Here is a 12794-nt window from a genome sequence, read left to right as displayed (position 1 = left end):
CCTACATGAAATCTTTGATCTTTGTCATCTTACTCCAGGACTTCAAGACATTAACCCTTTAACACAGGGGTCCCCAAACTATCCGGCCCGCCTCCACATTTGGTCCGGCCCCCTGAACATTTTATTTTATTTTTTTCCATAGTGTTATTTATTTCCTGGCTTTTTTCTGTGAAGAACCCAGAGAGGGTTATTTGGTTATTATCTATTTAATTGATAGTGTTATTATTATATTATATTTAGGGGTGCACGATATCCATTTTTTGAAACCGATACCTATATCGTTAACTTCCTGCTCCTCAAAGCCGATACCGATAACCGATAATAAATATATAATTTTTAAAATGTGTATTCACCTGAGTTTTTGAACACCTGTAGGTTTAAAAAAAAAAAAAAAATGGTGGATTCAACATACAGTGGGGAGAACAAGTATTTGATACACTGCCGATTTTGCTGGTTTTCCCACTTGTAAGCCATGTAGAGGTCTGTAATTTGTATCATAAGTTCTCTTCAACTCTGAGGGACGGAATCTAATACAAAAATCTAGAAAATCACATTGTATAATTTTTAAATAATACATTTGTATTTAACTGCATGAAATAAGTATTTGATACATTACCAACTAGTAAATATTGTTCTCCACTCATTACCGGAAGTAACTGCACCTGTTTGAACTTGTTACCTGTATAAAAGACACCTGTTCACATGCTCAAAAAACAAACAAACTCCAACCTCTCTACAATGGCCAAGACCAAAGAGCTGTGTAAGGACATCAGGGATAAAATAATAGACCTGCACAAGGCTGGGATGGGCTTCAGGAAAATAAGCAAGCAGCTTGGTGAGAAGGTAACAACTGTTGGAGCGATTATCAGAAAATGGAAGAAGTTCAAGTTGACGGACAATCTGCCTCGTTCTGGGGCTCCATGCAAGATCTCACCTCGTGGGGCATCACTGATCATGAGGAAGGTGACGGATCAGCCCAGAACTACACGGCAGGACCTGGTCAATGACCTGGAGAGAGCTGGAACCACAGTCTCGAAGAAAACCATCGGAAACACATTACGCCGTCATGGATTAAAATCCTACAGCGCACGCAAGGTCCCGCTGCTGAAGCCAGTGCATGTCCAGACACGTCTGAAGTTTGCCACTGACCATCTGGATGATCCAGAGGAGCAATGGGAGAAGGTCATGTGGTCGGATGAGACCAAAATGGAACTTTTTGGGCTAAACTCGGCTCGTCGTGTTTGGAGGAAAAAGAAGGATGAGTACAACCCCAAGAACACCATCCCAACCGTGAAACATGGAGGAGGAAACACCATTTTTTGGGGCTGCTTCTCTGCCAAGGGTACAGGACGACTGCACCGTATTGAGGGGAGGATGGATGGGGCTATGTATCGCCAGATCTTGGCTGACAACCTCCTTCCTTCCCTGAAGATAGGTCGTGGCTGGGTCTTCCGGCATGACAATGACCCAAAGCACACAGCCAAGGCAACTAAAGAGTGGCTCCGTAAGAAGCATCTTAAGGTCCTGGAGTGGCCTAGCCAGTCACCAGGTCTGAACCCGATAGAAAATCTATGGAGGGAGCTGAAAGTCCGTGTTACCCAGCAGCAGCCCCGAAACCTGAAGGCTCTGGACAAGATCTGCATGGAGGAGTGGGCCAAAATCCCCGCTGCAGTGTGTGCAAACCTTGTCAAGGACTACAGGAAACGTTTGGTATCTGTAATAGCAAACAAAGGTTTCTGTACCAAATATTAAGTTCGATTTTTGTGATGTATCAAATACTTATTTCATGCAATTAAATGCAAATTTATTATTTAAAAATCATACAATGTGATTTTCTGTTTTTTTGTATTAGATTCCGTCCCTCACAGTTGAAGAGAACGTATGATACAAATTACAGACCTCTACATGCTATGCAAGTGGGAAAACCAGCAAAATCGGCAGTGTATCAAGTACTTGTTCTCCCCACTGTTTATGTATTCCCTTTCCAATGCCAAATCTGAATACATTAAACACACACACACGCCAAAAAAAAAAAAAAAAAAAAAAAAAAAAAAAAAAAAAACCATTAAAAAAAAAAATATATATATATATACATATAAATAAATAATATAAATTATCGCTTTGGGTCCTCATTAACCGTGAAAAACGAGAACTCTCACTGTATAATACCAAAACTGTAAAAAACACAGTATTATACAATTAGTATTGGTTGCATTATTTCAAATTCCCACCAGTGTCATTTTCTTAGTTACAATATGTTCTAAATTCATTTTTGTTTCCGTGACCGAATTATTCTGAATTATTATCATTATTTGTGACAGTCATCTTGTCATTCGTTTGTTAAGACTAAGTTGCTGATTACGCATAAATAGTTCAGTCCAGCAATGTATTTGAAAAAATAAACAACAACAAAAAACATGCAAATCTAATAAGCAACAACTAAACCAGAAAAAGAAAGGACAGAAAGAGAGTGTTCATTGTCACTGTGGGCGTAGAGCGCCAAGCCTCCTCGTTTAGGAGGAATTATTCCACCCTGCTATTACGCACAGCTTATCTCTGCACTAAATCACCACCTCCACACTCGGCCGCTGACTCTTCAAGCTGCTAACCCGCCATTTAGACTTAAACATCAGCTGCAAGCCATCGCTGCTGTCGCTCTAGCTGAAAAGACAGCCATGGTGACTCATTGCTTCAGCGAAGGCCTGGAGTCATCCATAATGGAGGGCAGAGTCTGCTGTGGGCCAACATACATATTTAGTGAGGGGTTAGCACAATGCGTGGCCTTGTCTTCACCTCCAAGTCGCCAGTGTTAACAGCCCTGCCAACACTACTGCCTTATATGGTGACATTAAAAGCTATGTTCCAACAAAGTAATTTTGGTTAGGATCCCAGTTGGTATTGTTTTCAAGACCGAAATAAAATGTAGGTAAAATATTTACAAAAGAAAACAAGCCATAACAAGAAATTCCTTCACTGACCTCTGGGACGTTTGACCTCATTACCCCAAAATTTCAATCACCTCTTCCATTTTAAATTACAAAATTATCCTGCAAATTTGATCATCCCTTTGTTTGTTCTTGAGAAATTCCTGTTCTGACCTCTCTCTCTGTGACCTTTGACCTCATTAACCTTGTTTGGTAATCATCCCTTTTTTCGGGCATTACCTGTTTTTATCACCAAAAACATACAAACAGCAATACAAAACTGAATACATAACAGGGTTTCCCCTATACATAATAGATTGTGGTGCACCGCCACACCAAAATAAAAGCCGCCACGTCATGCAAATTATTATTATTTTTCTAAATTTATTTAAATATACTAGTCCTGCAACGATTAATCGATTAACTCGAGTATTTGATTAGAAAAAAAGATTCAAATTAAATTTTGCTGCTTCGAATATTCGTTTAATTAAAGTGGCGTTGTAATGGTTTATTTTCAGAGTGTTTGCATTTAGTTTTATTGATTTGGGTGGATACACTGCCTTCTAGTCTCCCTCATTTCACATGGCTAAATCCAGATGCTCCATGTTAAGACCAACATAAGCCAAGTTTTTGTTAGAGCTAATGTTTTTTTTTTAATGCATTCGTAATTTAGTTTATTTAATTTATTTAGCAGTTTTTTGTGGGAATATGTGTCTGAACCATTTGTTAAGGGCTTTGTAAAAAAAAAAAAAAAAAAAAAGCGTTAGCGTTTTATAGCATCTAAGCTAGCGGACTTTTGCTATGTAAGTTAGCTATTGTTCTTTTGTTGTACATAGATCCTTTACTTATTTTTAAAGCATTTGAGGCTCAGCTCAGGTATTTTAATTTATCATGTTCCTTATCTGATTACTTGATTATTCGAACTACTTCATCGATTAATCGACTACTAAAATAATCGATAGCTGCAGCCCTAAAAGATAAATTCCAAATTAATAATTTAGTTTGTATAATTTAACATGACGTTTAAATGAATATATATAGCTTATTATTTACGCACTATTAGCCAGAAGTCGTCTGAAATAGCGCGTCAAATACAAAGTGTTCCTTTTCACGCTTTATTTTGAAAATCACATAGATTCTCCTGTTGCAAGCTGGTGCCTGACTAAGTCGGCGCGAAGTTGGAAATCGGGAGAAAAACCCACAGAATGTTATTTCAAGTTATTGAATGTAATTCTGTTTTAAGCCTGTGAAAACGACCTTAATATTGACATTGACGTAACGTTTAAGTTCTTAATGGCGTGTCTTTGACCCGAATCGTTGCGTCCTAGCATAGCATTTGTTCGTTGCTGACGTCACCGGTTGTAATTTGGTTGTATTTGAAAGTATTTTGGAAAGATAAAAGTGAGGATCCATTAACAGAAGGACTATTATTGTTGTGGTGATGTAGTACGACTGAGTATCACAGCTACAGTAAATAAAGAAAAGGGGGGAAAAAAGATGGTGGATGTATAAATCTAATTTCTGAGATCGATACACGGTCATGTATGAGAGTAAATGCTAGCTTGTTGTAAGTAAACAGAGTCACAGAAAAGATCTGAGAACAGATTGTGTCCTCATGCAGAACAGCTTGAATTTCAGGATTTTTCTCGTCCAACCTGAGTCCGAACTCGTCCCAGTTGCAGAATTGAATGACAACTCCAAAAAGTGCTATTTGAACACGTGTCGACAAGCCCCAGTGCATGTCACAAGCTGTTGTATGGAACATGAAAAGTTGGTGTAAAATGCTAACGAGACAAAGTCATGAATCAGGCTCTCTGTAGGGTTTTCTACAAGCCAAATTTAAGAATTATTAAAGACTGTAATGAATTAAATGGAAGACCTGTTTCACATCGATACCAGCAAAAACATGTACAAAAGATTTGAAGGAAATTTACAGGCCCGGAATTACTTGCTAAATACACTGTATCACAAAAGTGAGTACACCCTTCGCATTTATGCAGATATCTAAGTATATCTTTTCATGGGCAATGCTGACAGCACTACTGTAACGAGTCACGTGACAGTTTGGAGGGAAAATGACAAGCAGTACTCAATTTGGACATTTAGGGATGTACGTAGTTCCCATGCGGTGTACTCACTTTTGTTGCCAGGCTATATTTTGAGTTATTTTGAGGGGAAAATAAATGAATTCTATTATATAAACTGCACACAGACTACTTTTCATTGTGTCAAAGTGTCATTTTGTCAGTGTTGTCCCATGAAAAGATATACCGTATTGGCCCGAATATAAGACGGCCCTGATTATAAGACGACCCCCTCTTTTTCAAGACTCAAGTTTGAAAAAAAGACTCTTTGAACACCAAATTAATCTTTATACAGAAAATAATTACGGTACACCGAAACAAATGATTATAACAATTAGAGGTGTGCAAAATTTCCGATTCTTAGATTATTCGCGATTTGGCCGTGGAAGATTCGAGAACGATTCACAAACATCCAAATTCCGATTATTGAAATATGCCAAGTAAAGCGAAAGTACAACACACTCAGCGCGCCGCGCGGTCTTTGACGCAATGAAGAATGGAGCGAGAGTAGCTAAACATCATGCTTCTCATTACCCGGGCCCTCGGGTAATGCCAATGCTCAACTCACGGCTCTAGCTCAACTCATGCCACGAGATAAAAAACAACAACATACCTGACTGCTGCAGAAAAGCTGCTACAGAGTACATCCACATAATGTTACGGTAGATATCATTTATATAGGACTAGATGCATTATAGATTCGGTAGCGTTAGCAGCACATCTACAAAAAGCTAGATGCGGGCGTTAGTAAACGGCCGCCATCTTAAAGCAGTACACTTCCCTGCAAGGCTGTTGTAGCGAACCTTCCAAGCGAACCTAATTAACTTTTTATCTAAAATACTCCCAAATCGGTAAAATAATGACTTGAATCTATCTTTAAAATAGCTTTAAAATCACATGTCGAAAGTAGACAAAAGGGAAATTATGGAATAACGGGAGCAATTTTAACAACTTTAACGGTTGATTCACAACATTAAATTAATTGAATGTAGTTTAAAGCTGCTGATACAGAATGGGGACTGGAGTTTTTTTATTTACTGTTATTTTTGTATATTTGTTTACTGCTATATGTTAACTTGATACTGAAATAGTAGTTTGGTTTAGCCTGAGAGTATTTTAGAACAATTTTGGAACTCTATGTACAAAACATTAAAAAAAAAAAAAAAAGGGGGGGCGAGGGGGGTGCATCAATAATCGTTTTATAATCGAATCGGAGCCTCTGAATCGTAATCGAATCGTTAGGTGCCCAAAGATTCCCAGCTCTGATAACAATGCAAGTGACCGGGAGATTGATTTTTGATTGATTGATGATTTTATGACACTGTGCGGGTGTGCGCTGGTCCTCATGGGAAACGCAGTCTTCCTTAAGCAAAACACTAATGCTTTTGTCCACTGGTGTTGCTAAAATCAACCAAATCTGACCCCACGGATACCCTGTGAATGTTGTCGGAACATTGACAATATTCTCCTCTGTGCAGCGCTGATTTACGTCACACAGGAAATGCCTTTGCACAAACAAAACAGGAAGCATTTATCTCTGGTTAGCAATCACTTTCCCCCCCCGAAGTTAGCACTGTAAAGTGTTTGTAAAACTTTCGAACACATTTGGGACTGATTTGCTTCAACTCGAGAAGCACAGTTGGAAATAAATGTTTTTTGTATGCTGAGATCTTTATATCCAATAAAAGTGTTTTAAAATAAGTATGAAGAGAAATAAGGACTTTGAGATCTATATAACTGCCACTTCATTTGCTATCTCAATCGGCAAATACATAAGCGTTAAATCCCAAATCTGCAACATGAGATCCATATAGCGAAGGACTGGAATGCTGTATATATTGAGTTGTATAGTAAGTCAGCGTTCGATAAGGGCACATAAAAAATATACTAGTATATAATTTATAAAGCGAAATTGAGAAAGCCATATTCAAAGTGAACTAATATTTGTGTTTCTCTTCTACCAAACACTATTTAAGCTTCTTTCCTTTTTTATGATGTAACTTTGACCACATTTGAACACAAACTATCAAATCAAATCAATCAAATATAAAAATCAATAATCAAATCAAACTATGCCAACGTTGCTACAAACTACGCCCGCATGTATAATGCTATGGTGGTAGCATCTGATGCGTCCCATAGATATCACTTGTATAGGTACTAGATGCGAATTGACAGACTCGCTGGCATTAGTAAACAGCCGCCATCTTAAAGCAGTAGAGCGCCAAGCGCTAATAAGTAAAGATTAACGTTACTGTACCTTGCTAACGTAATGGAGTGCCTTGGATGGAGTAACGTTACGGAGGGCTAGGTTTCTATTTATTATGACTACTGTAGATGCGTGGCTTTCATACGGGCTTTATTTAAGTGCGTACGACACGAGAAAAAAGTCTTAAATAGGATTATTATGTGAATTAGAATCATATTTTGAGACGATTCGACTATATACAACAATTTAGCAAAGAGCGGATGACGAGAAATTAGTCTTTTAATCTGCCAGTTAGCCACGCCTACCATTATAGGGCTCTAGCGTCCCCAACAGGTGGATGACGTCAGCGGTAGACTAGGCTCATCGGTTTTACTATTCAGCCCATTGAGGGGGAATTGTTCAGAACGAGGAAAACGCGACGAAGAGAGCTGCAAAATGTCATTGTTTCAGTCTCTCTACTCCCAATATTTTTACAGGATATTCTTTTTATCCAAGCAGTTTCTCCAATAGCTAAATTAATGGCTTGAGGAGGACCAGTCAGCCCGTTGAGGGGGAATTATTCAGAACGAGGAAAACGTGACGAAGAGAGCCGCAAAATGTCACTGTTTCAATCTCTCTACTCCAATATTTTTACCGGATATTATTTTTTTATCCAAGTATTTTTCCCCAATAGCTAAATGAATGGCATGGTCATGACAAATAACAGTATTGTGCTAAATGGAATATGAAGTAATAAAAAAGCATTTATTCAAGATGACATGGCAAAATTACTCCATAATGGTCAAAACTGTCAACTTCACCTTTACTGTCGCACCTCCTGAACGATATTTTATGACAGCTAAATCGGACATATGTCATTTCCCTTCCCCGGCTTCGGAGAATGTAAACAAACCAAAAGGCTTGACAGCTAGCCGACATGCTAACCCTAACCGAGTAATGTTTCAAAGTCTTCGAAGCGGAAAATCACACATAACTAGCCCGGATAATTTCACATGACGACTGGGTTGTCGATTGTCTTTGCCGATCGGCAAACCAGCCGGCGTAGAGCAATTTACAGCTCTTTCCCTTGCTAATACGGACAAGAGAGCTCGCCGAGGAGCAGCTGGACAATGACCGCTGAACATTTACATGCCAATCCATGATCAAACGTAAGTAGTCCTTTATTTAAAGAAAGTTTGTAGTGTTTACTTTGTAACGGCTGTATTCGCGGCTATTTTTAACTCAAAGTTGCAATTTCTGATCGGTCGGAAAATTTGACAGAACACCGGGCACTTGAAGAGGGGAATAAGCCGAGTATACTAGTAGTGCACTCCCGGCAGGGGGATGTGCGATAAGCCGCCGGTCGTCGGCCGAGGGGACAAGGAGCATGTCACAAAATGCAAGCCAACTACATAATAAAATGATCCCAGTCTGACATAATAAAATGATCCCAGTCTGACATAATTCAAAACACTTCCTCGTAAGTCCCATGGTCCCACAGTCGTAGGGCTTGTTTTGGCCAATATCCACTGGTGAATGGGAACCTTTTGAAACCCCAAAAAGGCGCACACGCCTCTCCCTCCTACAGCAAGATTTTTCTGCAGGCATTTGGCTGGCGTGACGCGAAAAATAAACGTAATAATCCGCAAAATCAGCTGAATCCTTGGTCCATCTCATACAACAGTACGGCTGTATAGTGAAGAGGACTCCTTCCTCCGTACACGTCACAGTGCCCTCTTTCTCAACTCGAGACTGTCACTCATTTTCATGGTGCGGGATAAAAAAAAACTAAATAAATATAGCGATCGCTTCCACACACATCCAAGCGGTCCATTTCATTCAGGAGCATAAAATACCACGTGTATTATGAAATAAACATGCTTTTTCATGTTATTAAGGATTTATTAAGGATTTAGTTTAGGTTTTCGGGCAGAGAACGAATTAATGGAGTTAAAATACTTTCTTATGGGAAAATCCTGCTCGACATACGACCATTTCGACTTACAAACAACGTCCTGGTACGAATTAACTTTGTATGTAGAGGTACCACTGTATATTTATAATAATTGCTCTTTACCTTAAAAAAAAAAAAAAAAGTTATCCGTTTACTCGATTAATCGGTGGAATTTTTAGTAGAATACTCGGTTACTAAAATATTCGACAGCTGCAGCCCTACCACCTGCACTAACCGCCTTGGGACCCATGTTTATTTCTGTCCCAAGAAAAAAAAAAGAAAAAAAAAAGTGTCCGCCTTGCGGGAAAACAATGAAATTGCAGCGCTGTCATAAATCATTGTATTTCGAGCTTGTCATCATATGTCGGGGCAAATGGCAAGTCGAAACCTTGTAATCACTACGCAATCTGAATGTCAAAAATTGTTTCTGCGTCCTATGGTATACTGGGGGCGGGTCTCAATATGCTTCGGCTTCTCCCGTCTGCCCTTTTCTTTTCAGGTTGAATTAATTGTAAACATATATAAATGATGTATGTTTGTTGGATTTGTCATGCCTGAAGGGAAAAAAAAAAAAAATTAATAAAAGAATTTTATGTTGGATGTCAAAAGGATAGCATGTTGAGGTACAATTGTATTAACTAGAAACTGCAATTTCTGGAGAAATTACTCTAGGGCTTTGCTGTGTGGACATACAGATCTTAGCCCCGCCCAGATTGGTTTAGGGACATTTGGGGGACAGGTATTGTTGATAAATGAATGGGAAATTCTTACATTTGCGTCAATGGAATCCAAGTACTTTGGCATCAGTGGAATCAACATACATGGCCGGGAATGGCATAAAACAAAGTATATGCCATTGGAAATAAATGGGATATTTTAGACTAGGGCTGCAGCTATCGATTATTTTAGTAGTCGATACATCGATGAACTAGTTTGTCGAATAATCGACTAAGCGGATAAGGAACATGAAAAATTAAAATACCTGAGCTGAGCCTCAAACGGTATAAAAAAATATTTTATATATCTATATAATATAAATAAGGATTTATGTACAACAAAATAACAATTCGCTAACTAACATAGCAAAAGCTTAAATGCTATTTTTATTTATTTATCCTTTTTTTTTTTTTACAACGCTCTTAACAAATGGTTCAAAAACATATTCCCACAAAAAACGGCTAAATATACCCATAAACTAAATTACAAATGCATTAAAAAAACATGAGCTCAAACAAATACTGAGCTTATGTTGGTTTTAACATGGAGCAGCTGGATTCAGCCATATGAAATGAGGCAGACTAGATGGCAGTGTATCCACTCAAATCAATAAAACTGAATGCAAACACTTTCAAAATAAACCATTACAACGCCACAATAATTAAACGAATACTCAAAGCAGCAAAATTTAATTCTAATCTTTTTTTCTAATCGAATACTCAAGTTACTCGATTAATCGTTGCAGCACTATTTTAGATGTCCATGGCCGTCAATGGCATTGACTTCCATATGAGTCACCGGAATCGGGGACATTTGGCGGATACGTCGTATTTATATCTGGTCATTTCCTGTTGATTTGAGAACATTGTTTTTTTTTTTGCCATTGAGAATGAATGGGAAATTTGGACGTCAATGGCCATCAATAGCATCTATTTCCATATGCGTCAAAGGAATCGGGGACATTTGGGGGACACGTTGTATTTAAATCTGGTCATTTCCTGTTGATTAAAAAAAAAAAACTTTTTTTTTTTTTTTTTGCCATTGAAAATGAATGGGAAATTTGGACGTCCACGGCCGTCAATAGCATTTATTTCCATATGCGTCAAAGGAATCAGGGACATTTGGGGGACACGTCCTATTGATATCTGTTAATTTCCTGTTGATTTGAGAACATTGTTTTTTTTATTTTGCCATTGAAAATGAATGGGAAATTTGGACGTCCATGGCCATCAATAGCATTTATTTCCATTTGGGGGACACGTCGTATTTATATCTGGTCATTTCCTGTTGATTTGAAAACATTGTTTTTATTTTTTGCCATTGAAAATGAATGGGAAATTTGGACGTCCATGGCCGTCAGTAGCATCTATTTCCATATGCGTCAAAGGAATCAGTGACATTTGGGGGACACGTCCTATTGATATATGGTCATTTCCTGTTGATTTGAGAACATTGGCTTTTTTTGCCATTGAAAATGAATGGGAAATTTGGACCTCCATGGCCGTGAATAGCATCTATTTCCATATGCGTCAAATGAATCAGGGACATTTGGGGGACACGTCCTATTGATATCTGCTCATTTCCTGTTGATTTGGGGACATTCATATTTTTGCTATTGAAAATGAATGGGAAATTTGGACCTGTATGGCCGTCAATGGCATCGACTTACATACGCATCAATGGAATCCAAGTACATTGGCATCAATAGATTCAACATACATGGCCGTCAATAACATCAATTCAATGTAAATTTCATTGGAAGGTAATGGGAAAGTTCCCATTAAAAGTGAATGGGAAAGTTTTTGGCAAATTTCCGTATATTTTTCCCAACATTATCATGGCTTTTGCAAGGCAAAGCCCTAGATAAAAATATGTTGAAAATATTTGGGTTCATAAAGACAAGGAATTATTGCTTTGCAATTTATAGCCAATAGAAAATAGTGAGACGTGGGCAGAACAGTAACCCAATCTAAGTACGAAAGTTTTAATCCGTCTCAGTACATTAGCTTTATACACTGATAATTAGCACATACGGTACGCACCAGTGTTATCGGCAGAACAGCGGGACCTGTGCTCGCACCTTGACTCCATTTACAATATTTTCCAACGCGCTCATGATGAGCTTTGATAACAAAAACACGTACAAGTGCATGCGGCTCTATTGTATTTGAGCTGATAAAACACAGACAAAAGAGCAAAAAAAAGACTACATGGAAAATGTGCAGCAACAAACAAAGCAGCCCTGAGAGACAATGTGTGGGATGATTAAAAGGAAACATCCGTAAAAAGACTGGCAGGTAAATCTATGCCGTGTGGGCGCTAAATATTATGCAAAATGGAAGGATAATAAAATCCCGTGGATGAGGGTTGGGGGAGTCATGCTTTTTGCGGGAATGTGATGGAAGCCATTTAAGCAGTGATGCCCCCGCCCTCATCCTGCCCCGCCTCCTCTACTGCTCAGCCGTCAAATTGAACAGCTGACAGAAACCAGGCTTAGAATCAAACAACTAGCACCTTTTAAAGACGTGTCGAACCCCCCAAAAAATCTTTTTTATTGCATTGGTAGGACCTTTGAAGAGAATTTCATCCATGACCTCTGGCAGGACAACAGACATGAGCGCGCAGAGGGGGGGAAGAGGATGGATGGAGGGATGCTAGACAGAGAACAGGTGGCGATGGAAGGGAGTGGGCAGATCCCCTCCGCACCACAATATGTATGTTTATGTCACAAGGCAAGAGATGCTGCAGCCAGGAAGAGAAAGTAGCTCTACCTGAGTCAGTCTGACATCTCCTGCAGGTGCTGGTTTCTGTGGGGTTCAAATTACACATTTTTAAATGGGGCAGAGGGACACAAATCAGCATGAACACCAAACATAATGCAACGCTTTGCAGCACAGGGATGACGACAGAGCAATTTGATGCTCTCA

General features: G+C 38.8%; 1 protein-coding gene across 7 annotated transcripts in view; it reads right to left on the bottom strand.

Moving 5' to 3' along the window:
* The window catches only part of zmiz1a (zinc finger, MIZ-type containing 1a), a 509241-nt gene that overhangs the window by 36552 nt on the left and 459895 nt on the right, over window positions 1-12794 (bottom strand). For 5 of the 7 annotated variants that reach the window (XM_057849271.1, XM_057849276.1, XM_057849274.1 and 2 more), the window contains one exon: window positions 12639-12674. The exons of the other annotated variants lie outside the window; for them this stretch is intronic. In XM_057849271.1, coding sequence (XP_057705254.1) covers window positions 12639-12674 — 36 coding nt within the window. The remainder of the gene's footprint in view (window positions 1-12638; window positions 12675-12794) is intronic. 7 annotated transcript variants of the gene reach the window in all.

The sequence above is a fragment of the Corythoichthys intestinalis genome, chromosome 10, assembly GCF_030265065.1.
Source record: "Corythoichthys intestinalis isolate RoL2023-P3 chromosome 10, ASM3026506v1, whole genome shotgun sequence".
Classification (NCBI taxonomy): domain Eukaryota; kingdom Metazoa; phylum Chordata; class Actinopteri; order Syngnathiformes; family Syngnathidae; genus Corythoichthys; species Corythoichthys intestinalis.
The sequence above is the reverse complement of the archived record's forward strand: the minus strand, read 5'-3'. Positions and strand labels throughout refer to the sequence as shown.